Source organism: Phascolarctos cinereus, unplaced genomic scaffold (assembly GCF_003287225.1).
Source record: "Phascolarctos cinereus isolate Bilbo 61053 unplaced genomic scaffold, phaCin_HiC Scaffold_9;HRSCAF=440, whole genome shotgun sequence".
NCBI lineage: Eukaryota > Metazoa > Chordata > Mammalia > Diprotodontia > Phascolarctidae > Phascolarctos > Phascolarctos cinereus.
This window is the reverse complement of record NW_027556402.1, coordinates 157,217,177-157,244,941: the sequence shown is the minus strand read 5'-3', so window position 1 is coordinate 157,244,941 and position 27,765 is coordinate 157,217,177. Positions and strand designations below refer to the sequence as shown.

The following is a 27,765-nucleotide window of genomic DNA, read 5'->3' as shown; positions in this document are numbered from 1 at the left end:
GTAAAGAGTAGACTCTTACTAATATTAAAAATTTTTGTTCCAGTATTCATTGGAGATAGTGGTATATGGTTTTCTTTTTCTGATTTGTCTCTCCCTGTATTGTGTATTGTGTATAGAAGATGTGTTGTGTATTGTGTATTGTGATAGAAGGAATTAGGCAGCATCTCATTTCCTATTTTTGCAAGCAGTTTATTGATAATTGGAATAAATCTTTCCTTGATAGAATTTACTTGTAAATCCATCTGGTCCTAGGTGGATTTGGGGGGCAATTAATTTATGGCTTGTTTAGTTTCTTTTGTCTGAAATTGCATGTCAAATTCCCTTTCTTGATCTCTTATTCTAGGTATTTTGTAAGGTAAATATGCATCCATTTAATTTAAATAGTTTTGTTGGCATATAATTGTGCCAAAAAATTTCCAATTTTTTGGTGTACTTTCTGAAGTATATCATTGATGTTCTTATTATTTTTCATCACTGTCATTATTCTTTCTCCTTTCTTTTCACCCCCTCAATTAAAAAAGCTTTCTTTTTCTACAAGTAAGTGCAATCAAATGAACCAGATACATCTATCAATCATGTTGGACAATATATGGGGTCATTAGCTCTAGCTCATCACTCTTCTGTCAAGAGGGGGGAAGCATGTTTCATTCTTGAATCCTCTAGAATTGTGATTGGTTATTACATTTATCAGAGTTCTTTAGTCTTTCAAAATTGTTTTTCTTTTTAGTGTTGTGGTTATATAGTTTTTTCTTTTGCTTCTGCTTACTTTTAAGGCTTGGTTTTTTTTTATTGTACCACCTTTTCTGTTCGTGATTTTCACACTACTTTTCTTCCAAAAGTATTTTTTAATAATATATTGCTCATCATAAGCCTCTTTGCATTGCATTACCCTTTGGTGACTAACTTTAAATCTTCAGATGTGGTTTCTATGATTGAGGGGCATACATTGTCACTGGGTGTACGTCAGTCTTGAAAAGATGGGCCTTGAGAAGTAATGTGGTATAGTGGAAAGAGAGCTGATCTCAAAGACAAGAAGACCTGTATTCAAGTTCTGCCTCTGTCACATCCTAGGACTTTGGGATTCTGAGAAAGTTACTAAACTCTCAGTGCTCCAGGTAGCTCTTTTAAGAATATAAGTTGCGGCAGCTAGGTGGCGCAGTGGTTAGAGTGCCGGCCCTGAAGTCAGGAGGATCTGGGTTCAAATCCAGCCTCAGACCAAACACTTGACACTTACTAGCTGTGTGACCCTGGGCAAGTCACTTAACCCCAATTGCCTAAAAAAAAAACAAAAAAAAAAAGAATATAAGTTGCAAAAGAGTTGGTTGCCATTTTGCATTGATAGAAGGAATTTCTTTCTTTACTGGGCATTCTATACAGCAAAGAAATCACAAATTAGACCATATTCAGGGAGGAGCTTGGCATCTTTAAAAACACTGCATCTTCCCAGATACAGTCTAGTCCACTGTCACTGTCATTCATTTCTTGGGCCAGTCCTGTGTCTGTTTTCTGTCTAAGATATACATACAAATGGACCAGAACAATTGGCTACCTATACAGCTGAATATTATAGGAGGAAGAGAGGTGGGAACAAGTATTAAGCACCTACTGTGTGCCAGTTACTGTGCTAAGTTCTCACATATTATCTCATTTGGTCCTTAGAACAACCATAGATTTAAAAAAAATAGCCCTGGATGGTAGGTGCTATTATTATAATATCCTCATTTTAAAGTTGAGGAAACAGAGGCAAACAGGTTTAGTGATTTGCCCAGGGTTACTCAACTGGTTAAGTGTCTGAGGCTGGATTAGAACTCGGGTCTTCCTGATGGCAGGCCTAGTCTTATATTCACTGTGCCATAATGAGAATTCTTCATTCAAGTAGTTTTTCCCACCGTGTATTTTGTCTGAACTCTTGCAGAATTACAAATCTCATTTAAAAGGCTCTGTATTTTTCGGGGGGGGGTGATATAATAGGCACAATGTCATCAAAAACAAGAGTGTTTGGGGAAACTCAATCATCTATAGAGAATCTCTTTTGAATTGTGTGCTGGAGATAAATCTGTGACAAGAGTAGACATCTTTTATGTACTTACTTTTCCCTACTTAAACCTTGCTTAAGTTCTTTCTGTTTCTCCATCTTGCAAAGTCTCATAATGTTGACTAACACATGGGAGACCCTGTGTTGACAGCCTTCCTTTCTGGCAGCATTTATTCAATCAGATGCATTTTTGTAGTCAGCAAAGAACAAGCACAGTGGGGCCTTATATTTTCTGTACCTGTTGTGCATTTGTAAAGGTATGGTCTGATGTAGAATATCATTTGGGAGAGCTTTCCTCTTCTACCTTCATCAAAGTTAACCTCTTTGGGTATAGATTGTTCTCAAATTCTGTATGAATATGAAAATATGTTTATAGATTGGTACTTATGCTCTTGTTTGCCCTTTTTTTTCCCAATAGTAACATGGGCCAAGGTTTTTTCCCAAGTATCTTCATCCTTTTCTGTTAATTCTGTTACTTTGTTTCTAGTTCTTTGCTCCTTCATTGTCTTTGCTAAACTCTTCCTGATTTTCCTATTAATGTAGAAAACACCATTCCCCTAGTCACCCAGCCTTGCAACCCATGTCATCCTCAACTACTCACTTTTTCATACCCCCCCTTCCATATCCATTCTTTTCCTGAGGATTGTCAATTTTATCTTCAAAACATCTTTCTCATAGTCTCCCTACTCTCTACTAATACTTCCAGCACTGTGGTCTAGGATCTCATCATCCTAAGTCTGGATTTTTCCAAGAAAGTCCAGCCTTAACTTGTATAGTGCTCCTTACTTAACTCTAGAAACCTGATAGCCCTTTACTCCTTCTTACCTTCTGTACTCATAAATCTTCAGTGCTTTACAGACTTCTGCTTGATATTTTAGTAGACCCTTTGTAGTCTGTTATATTCCTGATATCCTTGGCCTATCTTTCTATTCTGTATTCTAACAAAACTGGAATATTTTCTTACCCTTCAAACATGAATTGAATCATTATTTATACTTTAAAGCCAGGGGTTCCTAACCTTTTTGTATGTGTCATGGACCCCTTTGGCACTCTGGTAAAATGTAATGGACTCTCTCTCAGAATAACATTTTAAAATTTAATGAAATGAAATAGAATTAAAAGAACTAATTATATTGAACTATGGTTTTAAAAATATTAAGGAAACAAGCTCATGGACTCTAGATTAAGAACTACTCTAAAGACTAATTCAAATGGTGTAGTCAGGAAGCCTTCCTAATTCCTTTGGTTAGTAATTAGTCTTTTCTTTTCTATCTTACGTAGCATATTCTACTATAATGTACTTAGGTTCTGTATCATAGCTTCTGTATACATTACATGCCTCTACTAGATTGTAAGCTCCAGCTGTGCTAGGACAGATAGGCTCTTTCTTATTTAAACTGTATACATGATGTCCCAAAAGTCTTAGTGCAGTTTTAAGCTGTTAAGACACTGTATAAATGCCCTATTTATAATTCTCCTACCTGATATGTCTTCCCCTCCTATGCCTGTCCTTTAAAAACCAACTGAAATGTTCCCTCCTTCATGCCCTCTATCTGTATAGGCCTTCTAACTGCCCTAAAAGTGAGAAACTTCTTATGAGTTACAAGTGTCATCTTCCCATGTAAGAATGTAAATAAACAGTTTAACCTTATTTAGTCACTTATGATTTCCCTTTCCTGTTTACCTTTCTTTGCTTCTTAAATCTTGTATTTGAAAGTCAAATTTTCTATTCTGCTCTAGTTTTTTCATCAAGAATGAATGCTTGAAAGTTCTCTATTTAATTCAATGTCCTTTTTTTCCCTTGAAGAATTAATGTTCAGTTTTGCTTGATAGGTGATTCTTGTTTGTAATCCTAGCTTATTTGCCCTAATTTTTTTATGTCCCATATTAAAAATTTGTAGTAAGCATTTACTGTTTATCATTTAACAAAAATGAAAGAGCCTCTCTCCCCTTAAGAACGTGCACTTGATGGAAAGACCGTATGTACATTTAAGTAAATACAAAGTAATTTTGGGTGGAAAGGGTGGAAGTTGCAGGTGGAGCAGGGATGTAAAAGACTTTATAAGGAGGGATCAGGAAAGGCAGGTTAGAACTGGGCTTTGAAGAAAGCTAAGATGATGCTAGGATGTAGAGATGAGGAGGTAGTATATTTCAGGCATTTACTCTGGCTTGTATGAAGAACTACAAGGCTGATTTGTCTGAACTAGAGAGTGTGTGAAGCAAAGTTATAGATAAAATAAGCCTGGATAGATTTTTGGAAGCAAATTGTGAAGGGCTTTAAATGTCAAATACAGGAGTTTGTATTTATCCAAGAGCAGGATTTCTTAACCTGGGTTCCATGAACTTAAATTTTTTTTAAAAAAATAAGCTGCATTTAATATAATTGGTTTCCTCTTTATTTATGAATTTAAAAACATTTAAAAACATCTCTAGGCTTCGCTATATTGAAAAAGTGACCCAAAAAGGCTGAGAACCCCTTTCCTAGGGGCAATAAAGAACCATTGGAGACCAGAGTTAATTGACCAGGGGAATGGCATACTCAATTGACTATGCTTTAGGATTGTCTTAATCAGCAAGCACTTAGTACTTACTATGTGCCAAGTACCACTAAAAACACAAAGTCAAAAAAATGAAGTAATCTCTGCTTTCAAGGAGCTTACATTTGCAGTAATGGTAATTCAATTTTATTAAGCACTTCGTGCAAAAACAATGAAGCAGTCCCTACCCTCAATGAGTTCATTTTATTGAGAAGAAACAAAATGTACACAGTTAAGAAAATGTCATTTAGCATTTATTAATCTCCTGTGTGTCAGGTACCGCGAAGCTCTAGAGAGGCAAAGAAAAGTAACAATACCTGCTTTGAGGAGTTCAGTCTGATGGGGAGAGTGAGGGGAATAAAGAGAAGGAAGGATGATTAAAAGAGAAGAGTCAAAGGATGTTTGAGGAATGGCTTGACTGTCATGATGAATTGTAGGACCTTCTATTTTTCTGTGTCAGTTCATTTTCTCTTTCTAGCTTCATCATCCTGTATTTTGTCCTTGTTGCCTATCTCATTCCTATTACTAGGGATTTAATTATTTAACTGCTGAGTATCACCATGATAAAGAAAAATTTTAACTACAAAATTTGAATTAATAAAGAAAAAATTGTAATTGAAAGACTGAGGCTACCAAGGCTAACAGGTCCAAAATTAAACTCTACATGTTTTACTAGGTTTACTGTTTATTTTGTGTTGAAATGATTAAAGAGATGATCTATATTGCCAAGGTTCAATTTTGATAAACTCGTCTGGGTATCTTCATTGTTTTATTGTAGAGTTTTGTTGTAATGAATGTGTTGCTAAAAGTCACACTGCAGTAACAAACCATGATTCTAGAAGACCTAAGATGAAGCACACTAGTCATTTCTTGGAAAGTATTGGATTTAAAATGCAGAATGTGCCATATGTTTCTGGACATGGCTAGTGGAGAAATCCTGCTTCATGTCACTATTCATATTTGTTATGAGGGTCTTATTTTGTTCATTTGGTAGGGAAAAGAGTAGTAGAGAAGCGAAATGCTTATTAGTTGGAAAAAGTATTAAAATAAAAGATAAAAATATAAGTTGTGCTCTTAGTTTGCAGAAACTGGAAATGGAAATGAAACCCCGTGAAGTAAAATAATAAATGAAGAATGTTCTGAATTAATTGGGAGAGAGAGGTTTCGTGTATGCATACTTCCAATTCCATTTCAGTCTCAGCAGTAACTAGATCTTGGTTTTAGATTCTGTTTATTTTCTCTCAGAGTGAAGGATGATTGGGGTGTATGAAATGAGATTGGAGAGTGAGAATTGCTTTCGTGATGAAAAAAACAGCTAATGTGTAGAGAGGATCAACTGTCAAGCTTTTTCTCTCTCTGCCTATTTTGCAAACTACTGATCAACAAAACTATTCATATACAAGGGGAATAGCTTTGTTGTGCAGAAAGTTCCTTGTTAATGGTGGTCTTCCACAGTAGTGATATTTTGTTAATCTGATTACAACCGCTTCTTTGTATCCGCACATTAGTGGTTAGTACGAAGGGTGGCACATAGTTAATAAATATTTATAGATTATTTATCTGGTTCCTGTTTTTATAAGTTGTTCTATAAAGAACATCTACATTGTGATATTTCTCTACAGTGCATGATTATTGTGGGATGGGTTCTCTGACTCTCACACTCTGATTCTTGATCTCTTTGCACTCTCACCCACGTTAAAATTGTCACCCAACATTTTACAAACCAGAAAACTGTTTATAAGACAGCATTTATAATCTCTATCAGTAAAATGTAGGAACTAGCTGAAGCTAACTGGAATATATCATGATCATTATAGTATTATTTACTGTTATGCTATTTTTAAAGGAAAATATTCAACATTAAGCTTTGTAGCACTTTTGAAAATTATTATTTTTAGGTATAAATCACTACCCTTATATACTTGCAAGTTTTAGGAGACTGAGCAACAGCTGCAGATGTTTCCATCTTGGATAATATAAGTCAATATGTAATCAGCTATTATCTTTGACTCCCCCTCACTTTATCTTTTGACTTCTCTTCTAAGTTTTTGAGTAACATAGATGTTTACTTTTGTGGTACCCTAATAAGTGCTTCCCTTTTCGTTCTACTTCTTAAATTCTTTGTGTTATAATGACTTTGAAAAGAGTACCTTGGAAAAAATAAATGGAAAAAGAGAAAGTTAAAGCTTCTAGCAAACTTCATTTTGGCTAAATTCCTCAATTAAGATTATCATTCCATGAGTATGCACCTTAATGTGTACCTTGCACTGTGGTAGGTGGGGGAGTTATGAAGACAAAAGCTTGAAAGTGGTCTGTACCCTTGAGCAGCTCAGGTAAAACAATAGATGTAAAAGTAATAAATACAAAGTAATTTTTTTTTTTGTTTAGGAGGAAAGCCATGTCATTTGTGGGGGAGAATCAGGAAAGACATTGATCCTCTTAGAGGGTGGAACTAGGGTCTAGTTATTAGGCAATTTTTTTTTTGGTCACTTGGTTGGGGTTAAGTGACTTATCCAGGGTCACACAGCTAGTAAGTGTCAAGTGTTTGGTCTGAGGCCTGATTTAAACTCAAGTACTCCTGACTTCAGGGCTGGTGCTTTATCCACTGTGCCACCTAGCTGCCCCACTAGGCAATTCTTTTTTAATTTATTTTGATTTATCAACAATCACTTCCATATGCTTTTGAGTTTAAAATTTTTCTCCCCCTCCCTCCCCACCACCCTTCCCAAGACATTATGCAGTCTGATATAGGCTATACATATACATTCTTATTAAACATTTTCACCTTAGTGATGTTGTAAGTAAGAATTAGAAGTGTTAGGAGGAACTACCAGAAAGAGGAAATAAAACAACAGAAGAAAAAAAAACAGCAAAATGTGTGCTTTGATCTCCATTCAAACTCCATAATTCTTTCTCTGGATGTGAATAGCATTTTCCATCATGAGGCCTTTGGAGATGTCTTAGAGCCTTGTATTGCTGGGAAGGGTTAAGCTTATCGATATTAGTTATCGGACAGCGCGGCTGTTGTTGTGTACAGCGTTCTCCTGGTTCTGCTCGCTTCACTCAGCATCAGACCGTAAAAGTCTTTCCAGGTTTTTCTGAAGTCAGCCTGTTCATCATTTCTTATAGTACAATAGTATTCCATTACATTCATATACCACAACTTGTTCAGCCATTCCCCAGTTGATGGGCATCCTCTCAGTTTCCAATTCTTTGCCACCCCAAAAAGAGCTGCTATAAATATATTTGTACATGTGGAGCCTTTTCCCATTTGTATGATCTCTTTGGGATATAGCCCCCAAAGAGAAGTGCTATTGGTGGGTCAAAGGGTATGCACATTTTTATAGCCCTTTGGGCTTAGCTCCAAATTGCTGTCCACAATGGTTGGATCATTTCACAACTCCACCAACAATGCTTTAATGTTCCAATTTTCCCACATCTTCTCCAACATTTATCATTTTCCTGTTTTGTCATGTTGGCCAATCTGATAGGTGTAATGTGGTACCTCAGAGTTGTTTTGATATGCATTTCTGTAATCAGTAGTGATTTAGAGCATTTTTTCATATGACTATAGATGGCTTTAATTTCTTCATCTGAGAACTGCCTGTTCATCCTTTGACTATTTATAAATTGGGGAATGACTTGTATTCTTATAAATCTGACTTAATTCTCTATATATTTTAGAAATGAGGCCCTCATCAGAAAGACTGGTTGTAAAAATTATTTCCCAATTCTCTATTTCCTTCCAATCTTGGTTGCATTGGCTTTGTGAAAAAACTTTTCAATTTTTTTTGGGGGGGGGTTAGGCAGTGGGGTTAAGTGACTTGCCCAGGGTTACACAGCTAGTAAGTGTTATGTGTCTGAGGCTAGATTTGAACTCAGGGCCTCCTAAATTCAGGGCTGCTGCTCTATCCACTGCACCACCTAGTTGCCTCTAAAACTTTTCAATTTAATGTAATCAAAGTTATCCATTTTGTTTTTTGTAATATTCTCTATCTCCTGTTTAGGTCATGAATTCTTCTGTTCTCCATAAATCTGCTCTCCCAGTTTGCTTACAGTATCAGCCTTTCTATCCAAATCATGAACCCATTTTGACTTTATTTTAGTACGTGGTGTGAGATTTTGATATATGTCTAGTTTCTGCCATATTCTTTAGCAGTTTTCTTAGCAGTTTTTGTGAAAGAGTGGGTTCTTAACCCAGAAGCTGGGGTGTTTGGGTTTATTAAATAATAGACTGCTATAGTCATTGGCTACTGTGTCTTGCATACCTATTCCACTGATCTACCACCACTCTGTTTCTCAGCCAGTACCAAGTAGTTTTGATGATTGCTGCTTTATAATACAATTTAACATCTGGACTGGCTAGGTCACCTTCCCCTGCATTTCTTTTCATTAGTTCCCTTGATATTCTGGACCTTTTGTTCTTCCCAATGAATCTTGTTATTATTTTTTCTAATTCTATAAAATTTTTTTGGTAGTTTAATTGGTGTGGCACTGAATAAGTAAATTAGCTTAAGTAGAATTATCATTTTTATTATATTAGCTTGGCCTACCCGTGAGCAACTGATGTTTTTCCAATTATTTAGATCTGACTTTGTGTGATAAGTGTTTTGTAATGGTGTTCATATAGTTCTGTGTTTGTTTCGGGAGGTAGACTCCTAAATATTTTATAATGTCTACAGTAAGTTTAAATGGAATTTCTCTTTCTATCTCTTGCTGTTGGGCGTTGTTGCTACTGTATAGAAATACTGATGATTTATGTGGGTAGGCAGTTCTTAACAGCAGAAATTAGGAGTGAGTGTGTTCCAATCTTGAGGGAATTGCCTTGGCAAAGATAATGTAGACCGAGAAATGGGGTGTTATGTGTGTAGAACAGCAAGCTGGTCAGTTTGACTGGAGCATTTAGAGTAGATGTAGTGGAGTAATGCAGAATAAGTCCAGAAATGAAAGTTACAAATAGTTGTAAAGGAATTTGAATCACAGAAATTTCTATTTTATCCTACAGTCAATAGGGAACCACTGGAGCTTTTTAAGCAGGAAAGTAACATGGTCAGATGCTTTAGAAATAATTGGAGGGTGGATTGGGTAGAGAAGAGACTTGAGATATGAAGAAAAGTTAGAAGGCTTTTGCTGTGGTCTAGGTATGAAGCGATTAGATCTTGAATTGGTTGGGGGGGATGCAAGAGATGTCAAAGTACAATTGGTAAGACTGAAGAGTCAAGATCCTCTCTGAAGTTGTGAATCTGGGTTACTAGAAGGACACTGGTACTTTGTGTGGAAATGGGGAGGTTAGGAAGAGTGGGTAGGTTTTGGTTGACAGATGAGTTCTTTTTTTTGAATGTATTCAATGTATTCAGTTTGAGTATGTAAATATCCAGTTGGCTATAGTAGATGACGGTTGGAACCTACACTAGGGCTGACTATTCATCTAGGAGAAACCTACATAAATAATGAATAAATGGGTGCATATTAAGGTGGCTGGTTAGCACAGTGGATAGAGCTCTGGACATAGAGTAAGGAGCTAACTAGTTGTGTGACCCTGGATTAGTCGTTTAACTTCTGTTTGCCTCAGTTTCCTCATTTTGTAAACTGGAGATAATAGTAGTACCTATCTCCCAAAGGTTATTGCAAGGGTAAAATGAGATATTTGTAAAAGGCTTTGTCAGCTTTAACATATTATAAAAATGCTAGCTATTTTAGGAGATCAACAAAATAGGGTGGAGAGAGAAAAGATGAGGACCTTTGGTGTGCACTCTAAGGGAGCAGGATAATAGATAATGATAGAGCAAGAAGAATGAAAAGGGCCATCCCAACTTGTGGGAGATGAAATGAGACAACATTGCCATGAAAACCCATAGAGGAGACTGAATCCAGGAGAAGAGAAGGTGGTCATTAGTGTCAAGTACTTCATTGAGGTCAAGAAGAATAAATACTGAGAAAGGGCCGTCAGATTTGGTCACTTTGAAATCATTGGTATTTTGGTTGAGTGAGGTAGGAAGCCGAATTATAAGAGGTGTTAAGAAATGAGTGAGAAGAGGAAATAGAGACAAGAAAAGCATATAGTCATTTTTACTGAGTTTTTTCCGCTGGTGAAAGGGAGAATAGATAACGTGCAGTAGTTTAAGGTAGACAGTATGTCAAATGAAGGGTGTTTTTGCTGAAATAGTGGGAAGGTTTGAGTTTACCAGATTAGGAGGATCAGAAGCCATCTAAGTCCAACACCTTTATATACAGAGAAACAGCCTTATAGAGGTTAAGTGACTTGCCTAGGATTCTATGTATGGCTATAAAGTGTCCGAACTTTGTGTGAGCTGAAACATCAGAATTGTTTTTATGTGTTTCTCTTAGTGACTTGGGAGTAGTCTTTCATATGGTTCTTTTTTTCTTCTTTGGAGTAGTCTTTGTTGCGGTCTTCTGACCCCTTATCCATTGTGCTTCTTGTCTTACATTTGTGTTACTTCAGGTATATCTTGTATGTCAGATCCTTATAGCATAGATATTTGATGCAAGGATTTTTTCCCTTAGTCCACAGTTTTATCTTCTCTTAGCTGCATTCATTTTGTTTGTGCAGATGATTTCGCAGTTTCACAAACTTGAAATTGTCTTTTGTGAACACCTCTGTTCAATTGTTTGATTAGGAATTCTTTCCCTGAAATAGTTCCACCTGTTTTCCTCTTACTATTTTAAGAAAAAAATGTGGGAAAAAATAACAACCTTTTTATATGGTTAAGTATACTTTCAAGTGGGCCCAGCAGGAGCCTGGGTTAAATGGAAGCTTCTCCTGCACGACCATTCATTGTGTTTTTTCTTCCTTTCCCCTTCAAGGTTAGACTGTCTGACTAGCTGTTCCCCCTTTTCATCTGCTTTTTCCTGTGGGATGAAATGCATGTTCTTAAAGAGCTTCATTTGAACACTTAGACCTATTCTCTCCTTCCCAGTGTTGATGGGCTGAGCTCTCCACTGCTTAAACATACTAAGAAATTAAATCACTTTTTACTTGCATAAAATTTGTGCTTTTGAAAAGGGTTGTAACGTTTCGCTGAGAATTTTAATTTGCAGAATGTTTTTTAAACAATTGTAGAAAACGCTTTAAAGAATAAAAGCTGTGGCATTTAAAAAAATAGATGTTTATTTGTTGCGTACTTAACTAATTTTTTTTCTGTTTATTTTTAAGACGAGCAAAAATCAAATTAAAGTAGATCTTGTAGATGAAAACTTTACAGAATTAAGAGGAGAAATAGCGGGACCTCCAGACACACCATATGAAGGCAAGTAGTATATTTTTGTGTAAAATATTTTGTAAAGTAGGGTTTGTCTTGATAAAGCTATAGATCACGTTGATTTAAAAAAATTCTTTTTCACTGTTAGTTTTTGTTTACTTGAGTTGATAGTAGTTTAATTGTTTTACATAATGTAATTTGATATTTTTATTTGAATGCTATGTATCTAGACTAGATATTTTTCTTCTCTTTGAACCTAGATATATTTTTAATATTTAAGTAAATATGATTTAGCAGGTTTTTTTTATGTGAGCAAGATTTAGCAGAGCTATGGTTATATTTTACATGTTGTATAAGATGCATACAAATCCCTATCTCATAAGGTATAGACATCCTTATTATCCACTTTACATCTGCGATATGTCTTGCTTTCAATTTTTATTTACATCATTTTCATTTAAGCCATTTTTGATATTTAGCAATCTTTTTTTATGCACATAGTTTATAATCTGGAAGGGAAGTTTGTTGAAAATGAAACATTTTATTTTTCTCTGCTACAGAGAAGTTATGTATGAGAAGTTTAAAGAGAGAAGGTAGAACTCCGTAATCAAATTGGTCCTTTTAGTTAATTTGTTATTTATTTAGCACTCGAAGTATTGAATGGGGTCATGATATTTAGACTTAGATAGTAAAAGATTTTTTTTTTGGTCAGGCAATGGGGGTTAAATGACTTGCCCAGGGTCACACAGCTAGTAAGTATCAAGTGTCTGATGTCGAATTTGAACTCAAGTCCTCCTGACTCCAAGGCTAGAGCTCTATCCAGTTCACCACCCAGCTGCCCCAGTGGTAAAAGATTTTAATGATGAAGATAAAATGTTAAGGATTCTTTCTAAAACATTAGACAACCATATTCAAATTTCATTGCCGATTTTACTTAAGTGCTTCAAAATATTGCACTGGTTTAGGTACTCCCTCCCAAACAGACAACAGCCCATTTATACTGTAACAGATAGTGTGATGAGGTGCTATGGCTAAAAGCCTTCACTTGGGCATTCATTTTAGGGATCATTTTATAACTATGCTGCTTGCAGAATCATAGAATTTGGAGCTAGCAGAGACCTTAGTGATCATCTGTTCTAATCCCCAAATTTTACAAATGAGGAAATAGGCCTAAGAGATTGCAAATGTCATGCTTTTTGCCAAGCTATTGTGCTGCCATCCTTTTCAGCGTCTTCAGTTTAGACTCTGTTGTTTTTAGTAGAATCTTTGCAACTAAATAGGACCTGCCAGAGGTTGAATTAGTCTTCAGGAACACAGGGTCAATTCCATACTGCACTGAGGTATAAGAATGACATAGAATGCAAAAATGTTTTAAAAACCATTCACATGACTTTTTAAAAAAATTGTTTTGAAACTTTTTATCATATTCCACTCCGATCTACACAATGCTTTAATTATCCATAAATTGCTCAGCAAATGTTTGTTGGATTGAACTCAGATTCTCAAGAGTTGAGAATGTGTATATTCATACCTATTATGAATATTATAGTGGTTATAACATTTTTATAGAGTATAGTGTAATTGTGCTTAAAAATGTTCAGAAAAATTAGTATTATAGAATAATACTTGGCAGTTTGGAGGTCTCTGAGATTTCCTTTTTAATTGTTGCCAATTATAACTTATAGATGTCTGCTGTAGAATTCATGATAAATTCTCAATACCATGCATCATCATGGGGAATATGCCGTTAGATGTGATATGCTTCTTACTAGACACAACTTCAGTGGCAATCTGTAATACTTAAATAAATAAAATCTGTAGCTGCCTTGGATTATAATTGATGTAGATTACACATACTTTTGCTCAAAGGTAGATGATTGAAACACGTCCTTTTTAACTTAGTGATATTGTAGTAGGGCAGGTCCTAATTTCATTTACAAGAACAAATATTGTATCCATTATCTCAATTACATATTTTTTATTTGGATACATTTTTAGCTCTAAGGTGACTAAGTTATAAATTACCATGCTTTTTCTTACTGTAGAGTTTGGAAATATATGTCTTTGAAAAACTAAGGTGTAAGGCAAAGAAAAAATGAAAAATGAGCACTGATTTAGCTTAGTGCTTCAAATGAGGTTATTAATTTTTGAACTGATGGGCATTATTGATATATTTCCAGCCGCATTGGCTGTAGTTAAGATAGGTGAACTTAAAGTATTTTATTTTTATCATAAAGATGATAAAATAAAAAATTTAACTTTCAGATTCTAAATAAAATATATGAATTTATAAACGTAGATCCTTCTACATGAAAAGTTTAAAGTGTAAAATATTTATCGTTTTTTAACTGCTGTAATTTTTTTTGGAGGGGTATTATTTTTGAAGGGCTGATTTAGATAGGTGTTAATATGGGAGTTGTCAGGTGAGAGCAAACTTTGCAAACCATCTTCTAGTAAGTAGAGTAGCAGAGAAGTTTCTGTATATTTATACATATTATAAAACACCATAAACTACAGAATAATTATAAAAATTGCTAATGATTTCTTAAATATCTTTAAAAATTTTATAATCCCATAATCAGGAACCATTTTTTTTCTGGTTTGATTTTGTAAGGGCTGCATTGTTCTTTTAAAATTTTGGATAGTACTTTCATTTTTAGGAACTTCTTCCTTATTCTTTAGAGTCATTTTCCTGACCGATTGGGATTAAGATCAAGCATGTATAATTTCAGCCCTAAAATCATGAAAAAATTTATGCCAGGCATTAAGAATAGTATGAATAATAGAGATCATAGTGGATATTTTTGTATTTCCCTGATGTGATAATCTTCTAATTTTTTACTTCTAAGATAATGTCTCCATAATTATATTTATAGCTTTGTCCGAAATTTGAAGTTTTAATGCAATAGAATTAGATATACTGGTCATATGTTCAGTATATTAGAAATGATGATTTGAGACCTCAAGGGTATAATAAGACTTGTCTTAATTATTCTATTATATGAAGATATACTTTGTATGGAAGATGGAGAGAGAAAGAAAGCACATGAATTTAATGGAATGATAATAGGAGCTTTGAAATAAGAAAAAAAGGGATTAGTCTGTTACAAACATCTCTTGAGGACAAATTTAGTTTTTCCAGTTTTTTTAATTTGCATTTTTTCCATATTTATGAAATTTCTTAAAATCTTATTCTTTTTCTTTTACTTTGACCATTGGTTTTTTTCTTCATGCTATCATATATACACTATCATAGGTGAGTTCTGCTGGCTCTTCAGTGGTTTAGCACCTGATGGGACAGCATCAGAAAGTTAGCAGGGAAAGGAAAAATAGTCCAGAAAAAGTTATGAAGAAAGTAGCTTTCCTTTCCTATTCCCTTACTCAGTGACCCAAAATAATGGTAGTGGAAAAGATTGTGTACTTGGTATAGACCACTGTTTTGGTTGTTTCTTGTAGCTCTGTGCCCATGGTTTTGGGGAGCTAATGTTCACTTTAGTACAGTTTTATATTTTTCTGAGCCTTGATTTGTGAATAGTAATTGATAATAGCATCCTGAAGTTGTTGAAGCCCTCTAATACAGTATCTGAGTCAGTACAGGGAGTACTTTTTTGTTTTGTTTTGTTTTGGATAGGCAATGGAGTTAAGTGACTTGCCTAGGGCCACACAGCTAGTAAGTGTTATGTGTCTGAAGCTGGATTTGAACTCAGGTCCTCCTGAATCCAGGGGTGGTGCTCTATCCACTGTACCACCTAGCTGCCCCGCAGGGAGTACATTATAAAAATCAAAGTAGGGGTCATCCATCTCATATAATATGAATACTTCTCTTCCTCGTGTGTTTAGAGGAACTTTGTTTTGGGGGCATAGTAAATCAGTGGGGAGATTGCTGTCTTCTGTTTATAAGGTACTGAAGTAAACACTCTTGGAGAGCTTTTTTTTATGCTGATTATGTCATTTCACTTAAAGTTTATTTTATAATAGTACACATTTTAACTAAAATCTTTGACAGTTGAATTCAAGTTAAGTGAAGATGTTCATTTTGAGTGTTAGGTACTACTTTTCTTCCTTTGCCTTTCAGTTTTTCTATTTTTACTCTTCATTTAGCGCAGTTACGGAAAAGGATGCTGGGGAAATAAAAGTAGATAAAATTTAGATGAATCACTTTACCTAATGGCGGTTCTAGTAGAAAGATCACTTGGAACAATAGGGTTTTTTGTGTGGGTGTGGGTGTGGGTGGCTGGGTGGTGGTGGGGTTTGTTGGTTATTTAGTTTGTCCATGTTATCTTGGTTTTAATTATAATAGCTAATAGGTCACTATATGTATGCTTTCTATGTTGAATGGTGTGGGTAGTGTCTGCTTTAAATTTTAATCAAAATAAGTCTCACCTTTTTTTTTGCATTGCTTTTTGAGCTTTTAGTTTTGTTTTATTCAAACCGACTTGTGATCAAATGTAAACTTATGTGATTTTAAGAATTTATGAAAATTTATTTGATTTAATATTTGTAACTTCTTAATTTTTTTTAGGAGGAAGATACCAACTAGAGATAAAAATACCAGAAACATATCCATTTAATCCCCCTAAGGTATTGTAAACATATTTTTGTGCATGACCTTTTCAAAATATTTTATGTTTCTTGGTCCATTAAGTCGACATATATTTCAGCAGTTATTACTGCTTCAGTTCCAGAGCTACTTGCTTGCTATATGCAAACTGTGAATGTACAGAGGATTTTAAAAACTGGTGGAAGGAGAATTAAAAGCAGTAAGCTTGCTGGAAGGCAGCAGGAAGTGCTGGCTCAGATTCTTGACATTGAATTGGCAATATACTCAGAAATCTAGAGAAATTTTCTACAAGCATTGAGGGGTTCTGATTTCCTTCAGAGATAACGATTTAATATAGATCAGTATGTGGTATTAAACTATGGATATATGGTTTTGATGTGGGCAGCTTCTTTTCTCTTCATGCTACCAATTTAATTGAAGCTTTTACCTCTCACCTGGACAATTGCAATATTCTCTCAGCTTCTTGTCCTTTTCCTTTTCAATTCATCCTCCATATCACTGGCAGATTAATTGTCCTAAACCGCGAGTCTGAGCCTGTCAGGACTTCAAAACTTCAATTTCAAAAAAACTTCAATGTGTCTCGATAATTTTGACTTTTCTCATTATGTAATCTAGCTTTTAAATCAAGGTCTTCCAAAATTTGGCCCTAATCTGTTTTTTCCCCTCTGATTGGAATGTGTCTTCTGCCTATCAAATTTATAGCCATCCTTCAAGGTCTAGTTAAAATTCTGCCTCTTTAATAACATATATAGGTCCTTTTCCTTTTTTTTTTCCCCCAAATCTCTTTGGGATACAGATCTAATAGTGGTATTGCAGGATCAAAGGGTATGCCCAGTTTTATGCCTTTTGGGGATAATTCCCAATTGCCCTTCAGAATAGTTGGATCAGTTCACAACTATGCACATAGTGCATTAGTGTCCCAATTTTCTTTTATCTCCTAACATTTATAATTTTCCTTTTCTGTCATGTTAGCCAATCTGATATGTGTGAGGGGTGGGACCTCAGAGTTATTTTAATTTGTATTTTCTTTAATCAAAAGTGATTTGGAACGTTTTTTTCATATGACTATAGATAGCTTTGATTTCTTCCTCTGAAAACTACCTTTTCATATCCTTTGCCCATTTATCAATTGGGCAATGACTTGTATTCACATAAATTTGACTCAGTTTTTTCTATATCTGACAAATGAGGCCTTTATCAGAGATACTGTAGGGGTTGAAAAATTTGAAAGATGGTACGTAAATACCTTAAATATAAGGGCTTGTTTTACAAAAAAAAAAAGACCAGCAAACTCTGTTTGTCTGGGTCCCATTCTTAGCTATTTTTGTATATCATAAAAATATTTCATTGATGTTTTTTTCTTTCTTTTGGTGTGTCTGTTACTACCTTCCCACTCTCTCTGTCTCCTAGTGCCCTTCCTTGTAACAAATAAGTGTACTTTCATTTACTGTGTCTAAAGGGGGGAAACAAGAATCTTATGTTTCTTATTTTTTTCCCCCACTTAATAGTATTTTATTTTTTCCAATTAAATGTAGAGATAGTTTTCAGCATTCACTATTATAAGATTTTGAGTTCCAGATTTTTTTCTCTCTCCTCCCCAAGACAGCAAACAATCTGATATAGGCTATACATGTACAATCATATTAAACATTTGCACATTAGTCATGTTGTGAAAGAAGAATCAGAACAAAAGGGGAAAACCTTGAAAGGAAAAAACAACGAAAAAGAGAGAATAGTATACTTCAATCTGCATTCAGACTAAATAGTTCTTTCTCTGGATGTGGATAGCATTTTCCATCATGAGTTTTTTGAAATTGTCTTAGATCATGAGACTTTTGGAGATGTCTTAGGTCCTTGCATTGCTGAGCAGAGCTATGTCTATCAAAATTGATCTTGTACAGTGTTGTTGCTGTGTACAAAATTCTCCTGAATCTACTCACTTCACTCTGCATCAGTTCATGCAAATCTTCCCAGGTGCCTGCTCATCATTTCTTGTAGCACAATAGTATTCCTTTACATTCGTATACCACAACTTGTTTAGCCATTCCCCAGTTGATGGGCATCTCCTCAATTTCCAATTCTTTGTCACCTCAAAAAGAACTGCTATAAATATTTTTATACATATAGCTCATTTCCCCCCTTTATGACCATTTTGGGATATAGAGCTAGTAGTGGTATTGCTGGATCAAAGGGTGTACCTAGTTTTTATAGCCCTTTGGTGTTCCAAATTGCTCTCCAAAATGGTTGGATCAGTTCACAACTCCAGCAATAATGCTTTAATAGAGCAATCATTTTATTAAGTAGCTACGATGTGCTAGGCATTGTATCAGATGCTTTACAAATATTACCTCATTTGATACTTGAAAATTTATGGCCTTATTCTGTATATCTGTTTCCTTGTTTTTCTTTCAGTTGATACTTCTTCAAATATCTAGTGTTATCATGGTCATTGTGTTGATCATAGTTCTTAACTCTTTCAAAATTGTTTTCCCTTACAATGTTGTAGTTCTTATATAAGTTTTGCTGGTTCTACTTGTTTCACTCTGCATCAGTTCATACAAGTCTTTCCAGGTTTCTCTGAAACTTGTCTCTTTCATCATTCTCTGCATATGATATTTTTTCAGTGATTCTAATCAGTCAGTTCTTTGCTACAGCGAATTGCTGTGATAGAAATATTTTTATATATGTATTTTCTTTATTTCTTATTTCTTTAGGGTAAATGCCTGGTGGTGATATTACTTGGTCAAAGGCCTTGAGCAGTTTAGAGAATTTTGAGATCTAGTTCAAATTGATTTCTAAAATTGTTGAATCAGTTCATTATTCCGCCTACAGTTCATTAATACCCCTGTCCTCTCATAACCCTTCCAACAATTTTTTTTTCCTCTTTGGTCATCTTTATCAGTCTGTTTTTTAAAATTTTGGTTTCCAAGTTCTCTCCTTCCCTCCCCTCCTCACTCTGAGATGGTAAGCAATTTGATACAGGTTATATATGTAGAAAACATATTTCTGTATTTTATCATGCTGGAACACATCTTCTGACTTCAAGTCCAGTGCACTGTTTACTGAGCCACCTAGCTGTCTTTTGTTTATCTAATCTGTTCTGTTGATCACCTTTTCTGTTTTCTGTTTTGAGGTAAGTACCTAAATATCAGTAGTTTTGATGATTCCTGTTACATAGTATAAATTGAGATACAGTAATATTGGATACCCTTTATTTGTACTTTCCCCTCCATTATTTTCTTTGCAATTCCTTCATCTATGGATTGATTCTTTATTCTTTCCCCCAATTCTCAACATTTCTATGTCTCATCCTAGTCACTTTTCTTTCTTAAATCATAAAGAATAAGAAGATCCTCCTGTCTTACAACATTAATTTCTGCACTGGTTTCCTTAATCCCAATTCCTCATTTCTTCTAGTACAATATTCCATTGGTTAGTCTTTACTTCTTTTTTCCCCCCTACTCCGTTGGCTTCTCTGTCTACAAATACACTCAAATTTTTCCTTTCTTTAAAAATAAAAGCCTTCTGTGCTATCCCCTAAACTTATTCTCTTTCTTACCTCTTCTAATATTTTAGAAAATGTAGTGTATACTCCGTTTCTTTACTACTAATTCATTTTTTAAGTTGCTAAAATCAGATCTCTGTCCTACTTTTTTTTTAAGCTGCCTTTCTCCTGCTTTACTCTAAAGGTTTCCTATTCATTAAATCTAAGACTTGCCTATGAAGACTTATTTTACAGTGTACTTTATGACTTTGTGGAAGCTAACTTTAGTTTTAGTTGATTTAATGGTGAAGTCTGAAGCCAGGGTGTCAAGGATTGAGGAGTTAATGAAAGGTGGCAAAGTAGAGGCAGGGAGTGAGATCATTTTTTTTAGAAAGTTGCCTGAGAAAACAAGGAGAAGTAGGCAACATCTTGAGATGATGGTGAAGTGTAATGATTTGTGTGTGTTGTGTGTGTTTTGAAACTCTTGGGGGAGACTTGGTGTATTTGAGGTTAGTAGATAAAGAGTCTTTGTAATAGAGGGAGCTTGAAGATTAGATACAGAGAGGAAGAATGATTTTTTGGACAAGATGGGATGAGATGGGATTGTATAAAGCAGTTGACCTTGTCTCAGAGAACCAGATTCTAAAATCCTTGAGACAGGAGAAAAAGTGATTTGTCCTTAGTGAATCCAGACAGATAATCTATTATTGAATTTTGTTGAGGATGAGTGTTGTTTACTAGTCTTAATTTTTTCTCCTAATTTGCAACCAGTGTATTTGATAGCTTTATAATTCTCCATGGTTTTTCAAACATTAGTGGTTATGATTCTTTGATCACTTGAACAAGTTCTATGAAATAGAATTCTTCTTTGGTTGAAGACTTCAGTTCACTTAAGTGCTTTCATAAGTCTTGCTTCACACAAGTGCTTCCATAAATCTTCTTGACCTTACCTGAATTTTGTTTCCTTCTTCAGCGGGTTTTATATTTTAAAATTTTGGGTATTTTTCTTTTTTAATGGAACAAAAATTAGAATTGAATAAACTGTCCCTTACTGCTTCCCCCCTCCCCCCCCAATTTGAACAGGTGATTGAAATAGAAAACCCAATTGCAAAATTTAAAAGTGAATGGGACAATGAAGTGTGGAGATAATAAATGTATTTGGTTTTTCCTGCAAGCTTTTTAGCAAATAAAGGAATGAGATAGTAGAGTCTTATATTTAGAACTGGATAGGACCTTAAAGGTCATCTAGTTCAATTCCCTGATATAGAGGAGGAAATTGAGGCTCAGAGAGGGGAATTTTCTTGTCCAGAGTCAAATCTGTAATTATATTATATAGCCAAAACCTGGATTTTAGTTCAATACTTTTGGCTCCATTTGTCCTTTCCTCTACTAAGCTGGGTATTAGCTTGGGGACAAAGCATAGAAAAGGATGAATTATTTTTGCCGGTCTGTGTGAGAGTAATGCCTTGAACTCAAATTGTTGGTAAATACAGATAAAATACAAGAGTTTAAATTAGTTTTATAGTTTCCTTGGTCTTTGTACTACTTACATTGACTTTTAGCTATTTAGGTTAATGTATTTTCAATAGTAATGCAGACAATTTGAAGTTAACTGATTAACTTATCTGTTAGTTCTGAAATGGGAAAAATATAAACACATATAAATCTTATTATAAAATAGTTGCAGAATATTTGTCATTCAGCCATTCTTAGTGAGTTGTAAATTTGGTCAGTGAAATTCCAAGATTTTTAAATCAGTGAAATCTTAAATCCAGTTGTCTAGTAGAGATGAATGTTAATGCCTTCTAATCTTGTTATGATAGTATAAACATTTATTGAATGAATGTAATATAAATAACTCATTGGTTTTCTGGTAAGACTAAAAGCATTCTGTATTACAATCAGCATATGTTTTGTTTTCTTCTGATTGGACAATATATTAATTGAAAGTATTCTGATACTGTGATAGGCCTCATTTGTTCTGAAGCCTTTTAAAAAAAAACCTTTAGAAGTCTGTCATTGAAAATGAGAACTAGTTAGTCATCTTCAAAGAAAGTAAGGAAAGCACTTGGTGGCAAGAATGAAATGAAGAGTTGAGTGTGTTAGATTTCTTGTGTCTGTTCTGAGCTGCAGTAGGCTTTGCAGGTCCTGCTGTATACACTATGGCATCAGTATGGAACAGGGAGCCATTTGGCTGCCTAAGGAGAGATGAACTGGCTTTAGTTAGAAATAGAGCAAGTCAAAGCTCTGGCTGCCAGTCAGTACTATGAACAGTCTGGGAGAGATGGATATACCCAGTCTTAAAGAAATAAAAAACATTAAAAAAAATAGAGAGAGAATGGGAGATGGTAAATCCTTTAGGAATAGCAAGAAAATTATTATCTCACTCATCACTATTAGTTAACTTTTTTTTTGTAATTACTGTGATAGAGGCTCTTGAAGACTATTAATTTTTCATATCTGAAATTTCTTCAAGGTAATTCAAGATAAATATTATATACAATTCTGTCTAAACAACCAGATTGTAGGAAATAAACATTTTAATACTCTAATCCTTAATAAACTCTGTGATATTGAGACTACCTGGATAACAGTTCATGAAATACTGTTGCTAGCTAACATTAATTAGGGAAGTTATTTTACTCTTTTCTTTTCTTTGAGGTAGAGAAAGAGGTAGTATATCAAAAGCTCAACAAAGCCATGAGAATTGAAATGTCTATGGTAAATATGTAAGATTTGGGGATGAGTGCTCAGCCAAAATTAGACTAAAGTGTTTTAATTTACTTTAACAGTTCTTGCTTGACTTTTTAAAAGTAATTTTAAAGTCTTTGACATGAAAAATTCCTACTCCATTGTCTCATCCTGGTGTGTAGGGATGACCCAGGGTTCTCTGATTCTAGGCCAGCAAATATAAATCTTGGTAGGTTTTATTATGCAAAGCCTTCAAGCAAGGTATGGCCTTAGCAACAGGGTTATTTATAGCTATCATTTATATAGTGCCTTAAAGTTTGCACAGTATTTTCCAAATCTTATTTTATTCCTTCAGCAACCCTGGAAGACAGGTCCTATTTTTATCCCTATTTTACGGATGAGGAAACTGAGGTAGACAGAAGTTAAGAGACATGTCCAGGGTCACACAGCTGGTAATTGTCTGAGGATCGATTTGAACTCATGTCTTTCTGATTCCAGGTCTAACCTGGAACATTAGTGGTTATTCTCTGGGCCACCTACCTGTCTTAAAAAAAAAAACCAAACCAAATGTGTTATTTTGTCCTCACAATGATCCTTTCACTTCTCTGTAGTGGTGGTATCAAAGTAGTTCAAAAGTGGGCAAAATATACTGAGTCACATCATTTTTAGGCTATTTATAGTTTTAGTTTTACTTTTGGTGTGCTAAATTTGAATTGATCAAATATGTAAACTTCTGAAGATCAAATATATACACTTCATAAGAAGCTGCACTATATCAGTCTTGATGTTTATCACTACACATTAAATGAACGAATTATGAATGAAGGGAAATGAACTTAATAAGTACTTACTCTGCAAAGCGCTGTGCTCTGGGTAATAGAGGATCTATTAGTTTACATTCTAATGAGAAAGACAACACTTAAAACAAGTTTCACCTTCAAATCTGGTGGAGAGGTCCCATAGTTCATAGTCCACCAATAAAACAGATGGTCATGTATTTTTAAAAATGTATTTCCTACTCCTTTTGAAACTTTGATGTGTAGTGATTTTGGTGTGGTCAAATTTATTTTATGCATATTTATTAGCTGTGGCTAAAGTGAAGCAAATTATAATGAAATGGAAGGATGAGTCTGCAGATATTCCTTGGAGATACAAAGAATGGAGTAGGTATGATTGGTTTTATTGAATGTCGAAAGGCATCAAGAAATGTTAATTTATCACATATTTGGTAATTTAATATTATACTCATCATAAATATTTGCAAAAAGACCACTAAGAATGTCCTTCCAGCATATGTGCCAGCATCGGTTGCTGGGAATGAAGAGGGAGAGAAGTTCTACAAAGAATTTGATAAGACTTCAAATTAAATCAGCATACTCTCTGATAGTTGGCTTCAGTACAAAAGTGGGAAAAATTGATGTTTATGAAAAAGAGTTGGTTGAGGAGATAGTATTGAGATATCTATTGAACATATTCTTTAAGAGGAGAATTGGTAGACTCTTGACACAATATGTATCAAATAACATGAAAGAAATGAAATAGATAATATTTCAATAATTACTTCTTTGTGATGTGGGATTTACCTTGAATCAGCTGTCTTGGTGTAGCCAGACAAATGACTTGTCATGGTAGTGATCAGAATTTGTAAAAATTATGATAAAAGAATACTGAGGAGGAAAAGGTTATGGCACATAATTCAGACAATTTAGGATTGAAATATTTAAGCAAACAAAAATGGCTAATGGGTAATAGAAATATTAACATAGACTGTAATGATGTTATACTAAATTTTGACCAAAAGAGTCTAGGAAGTATGTTAGCAACCATTTGACTTAATTGCCACGAAAAGAGATAGTATCCCAGGGCAGTCTGGAGTTAGAATATAAACTTGTTTGTAAAATATTAAGAGGAGGACATTGTAATTCCATGGATACAAGATGGAAATGGAAGAAAACTAAAAAAGATAAAAGAAGATAACTCTAAGTAACTTTTCATTCTTGAGGACGGTGGAACCACCCTGAACTCCTAACATCATAGTCCTGTTTATCTTTTAGTAGAGGCTGAAATAGTACGAAAGGGAACAGAGAAGGAAAAAGCTTCAAATTTATGTAGAGGCACAGTTGTTGTGGCAATTAATGATTAATATGAAGGATATCTGAAAGAGATAAAGGTAACAAAGCATTGAAAAAATCTCAGCCCTTATAACAAAAATGTTAACTGAGAAAATAGCTACTGACTATATTCTTACTCTTTCACCTATCTAAAGTCTTTCAGAGTCTGTGCATGAGACCAGGGCTCCTTGATTAAGATTAGTAGTAAGCAAGTAGTTTTAAACCACGTGATGTCCAATCTTTTAAATAAACAAATAAATAAATAAACAAGCAAATAAATAAATAAATACATACATACACACACACACACACACACACACACACATATACACATATATATATATGTTTACTACTTTGCAATTGACTGAAGTAAAGATTCCTTTCAACTCCTAATAGAAATAACTATTTAATGACCAATTTCATCATAAACATCAGATGAGGTATAAAGGATAGAAATATATATTCATGATATGTATTCACTTTATGATGGAAGAGATCTGCTGTAGAGTATTGGTTGAAGAGTGATTGAGGTTTTTCAGATGTTTTTATTTGAAATTAATGATGTGCTGCTTGCATTGAGTCCTGAAATGTCGCAAAAAATTAAAAAAAAAATTTTTTTTTGACTAGACAATGGGGTTAAATGACTTGCCCAGGGTGACACAGCTAGTAAGTTTGCCTCTGAGGCCGAATTTGAATTCAGGTACTACTGAATCCAGGCCTGCTACTCTTTCCACTGCGCCACCTAGCTGCCCCCAAATTTTTTACAAAGCAGTCTATCATCACAAAAGAATATGGCCTTAGTTGAACAAGGAGAGAGTGGATTGGATTTACTTCTGGAAATTGGAAAATTTACCATGAAGCCAAGCACCGTTTAAAATTTTCCAGTTGTCAGTCAACAAGCATTTATTAAATTCTTACTGTATGCAAGCTTTGTGCCAGGGGGAAATAGCAACAGAAATGAAACAGTTTCGTATTCTACTGCCATTGCAGTATAGTGATGAGATTTGGAATACAACAGATTCTGAAAAATTAAAAATGTCTGTTATGTTTATGGAAGTGGTAAGGCACATGGCAGGTGTGAGAAGGCTTCAGCCTACAACTGATGAACTTTGAAGAAGCACTAGAGTAATAGATGGCATGAAGATGAAGAGAAGATGGGCTGGTTATATTGAAGAGGGATAGAAGATAGCCAGGCTTTCTGCTGATTCCTTTTTTCTATCAGCAGACAGTAAGGAGATCCCTCAACATGTTGGGTGGGACTTATGGGAAGACATGCATAAGAGTTGTGATCTATGTTAGTTTTAGGGAAAACCCCCAAATTGATGAGATCACAAATCTATTTGAGTATTGTGATGAAGAGCTAGATGAGGGAAAGGAAAGGAAGGGGAAGAATAATAGTGATTTCATTAATCATTATTGATACTATTTAGTTGTTATTCTGTTTGCCAGTGTTTTAAATTACTAAAATGTTTCTTCATTAAATCATGTTTTATGTGATATTAGACATCAGGGTCACATAAGCAACAAGATGGTGAACTAGACATTTTCCCTCATCCCCTTGACCTCAAAATAGAAATTGTGCACCTTAAGAGAAAGCAACTTAAGCTATTTCTGTGGTCTAGGATATCCAGAATCAAAAAGAATGCTTTTTAAAAATTTTTTAATTTTTTTAAAAGAATTGTTAAGAAACAAAAAAAAGTAAGAAAACAACAGCAACCCCAAACCCCAGGAATTGATGCTCACTGACCCTGAGTTCATTTAATACCTTTTCTACCTCCCATGCTACTGGCAAGCAAGACTGCATCCATGGATGTGACACAGGTTCACATCAAAACCCACTTTCTGCATCCTGATACCCCCCCCACCCCCAGTTCTGTGAGACTCCAGCTCTAGGGTGCTGGAGGGAGGCTACAAACCAGAAGCACTAGTGCTGAAAACCTCTGAACTTCGGTGCAGGACTAGAGAATTGAAGAATGGAGGGAGTGGGACATGTTACTAGGACTGGATGTGTTTTTGGGGCCGTGCATGGCACAGGACCAAGCCTGAAGGAAAGAACACCTCATCCAGCTGGCTCCACCCAGTTCTTACTACCCAAAAGTCAGTTGGGGCAAAGACCTAGGCTAGTGATCCATGAATTGCCCAGGGTGGGAGGAGGCTGAGACATTGAGATCCAGTCCCCAAGGAAACCACAATCAAAGGGGAGGGAATCAGGAAGTGAGTGATGAAGAAAATAAGGGGGAAAAGACTGAAAGTGAAATTTCAGGAAAAAGAAATCTCAGAGACCTTGAACATAAACAGATAAGTCAACAGGAAAAATAGTAACAACAGAGGAAATGAGGCCTCTTCATATCTAATAAACTAGTTCAGTTATCTATCAATAAGTAACTGCAAAATAAAATGATCCAATATTTGATCAGACAGAGGACCCTGTGGAATTTGGGGGAGAACATGGAACCGTATATTATGCAATGTCTGTTAGACTAGAGTTTATCATTCTTTTGGTTGATTAATACAGGGCCTTGAAATTCTGATATATATTACATATCTATCTATCTATCTATCTATCTATATATAAAAGCAAGCTATATTAAGATTTGGGTATCCTCAAATTGCTTACTTTTCTGTGACAGTTTTAAAATCTAAAATTGTCAGTTAGATTGGAAAAAAAAACACCACTGAATTTTGCTCCTTACACTGAAAATAGGAATTTTTATTTATATGATTCAGAATGTTTTTGCTTTAAAAAAAATCTTTAAATTATAGAAGGCTGGTTATTTTAGGATCTGTTCTGTTCTAGTGGCAAGTAGTAGATGAGGTCAATATTAGCTTTATAAGTCTCACAAAGTAATTTTAAAGACAGGATGTAAGTTCACATTAAGAAATGTTTTTTGCTTAAAGCAAACCTATTGTGCTGTTTGTTATACTCATTTAAATTAGCTACTCTTCTCAAGAACCTTGAACTTGAGGCACAAGTGACATAGATTGGTGCATTCTTCTGTATATTGGATATAATTGGAATTGTTTTTTCAGAAGTATTTGAAAAATAACAAGAATTGAAACTATTGCTTTGATGTCTTTTCTGAGGCGTGGCAGTGAAATAAGTGGGAGTAATTCCTATCTTTTTTA

At 34.7% G+C, this 27,765-nt stretch overlaps 1 protein-coding gene across 1 annotated transcript in view; it reads left to right on the top strand.

Annotated features, from left to right (window-relative positions):
- Nucleotides 1-27,765, top strand: part of UBE2K (ubiquitin conjugating enzyme E2 K) — a 77,089-nt gene that overhangs the window by 14,517 nt on the left and 34,807 nt on the right. Inside the window, exons 2-3 of the mRNA XM_020991396.2 lie at nt 11,747-11,840; nt 16,315-16,373. Coding sequence (XP_020847055.1) covers nt 11,747-11,840; nt 16,315-16,373 — 153 coding nt within the window. The remainder of the gene's footprint in view (nt 1-11,746; nt 11,841-16,314; nt 16,374-27,765) is intronic.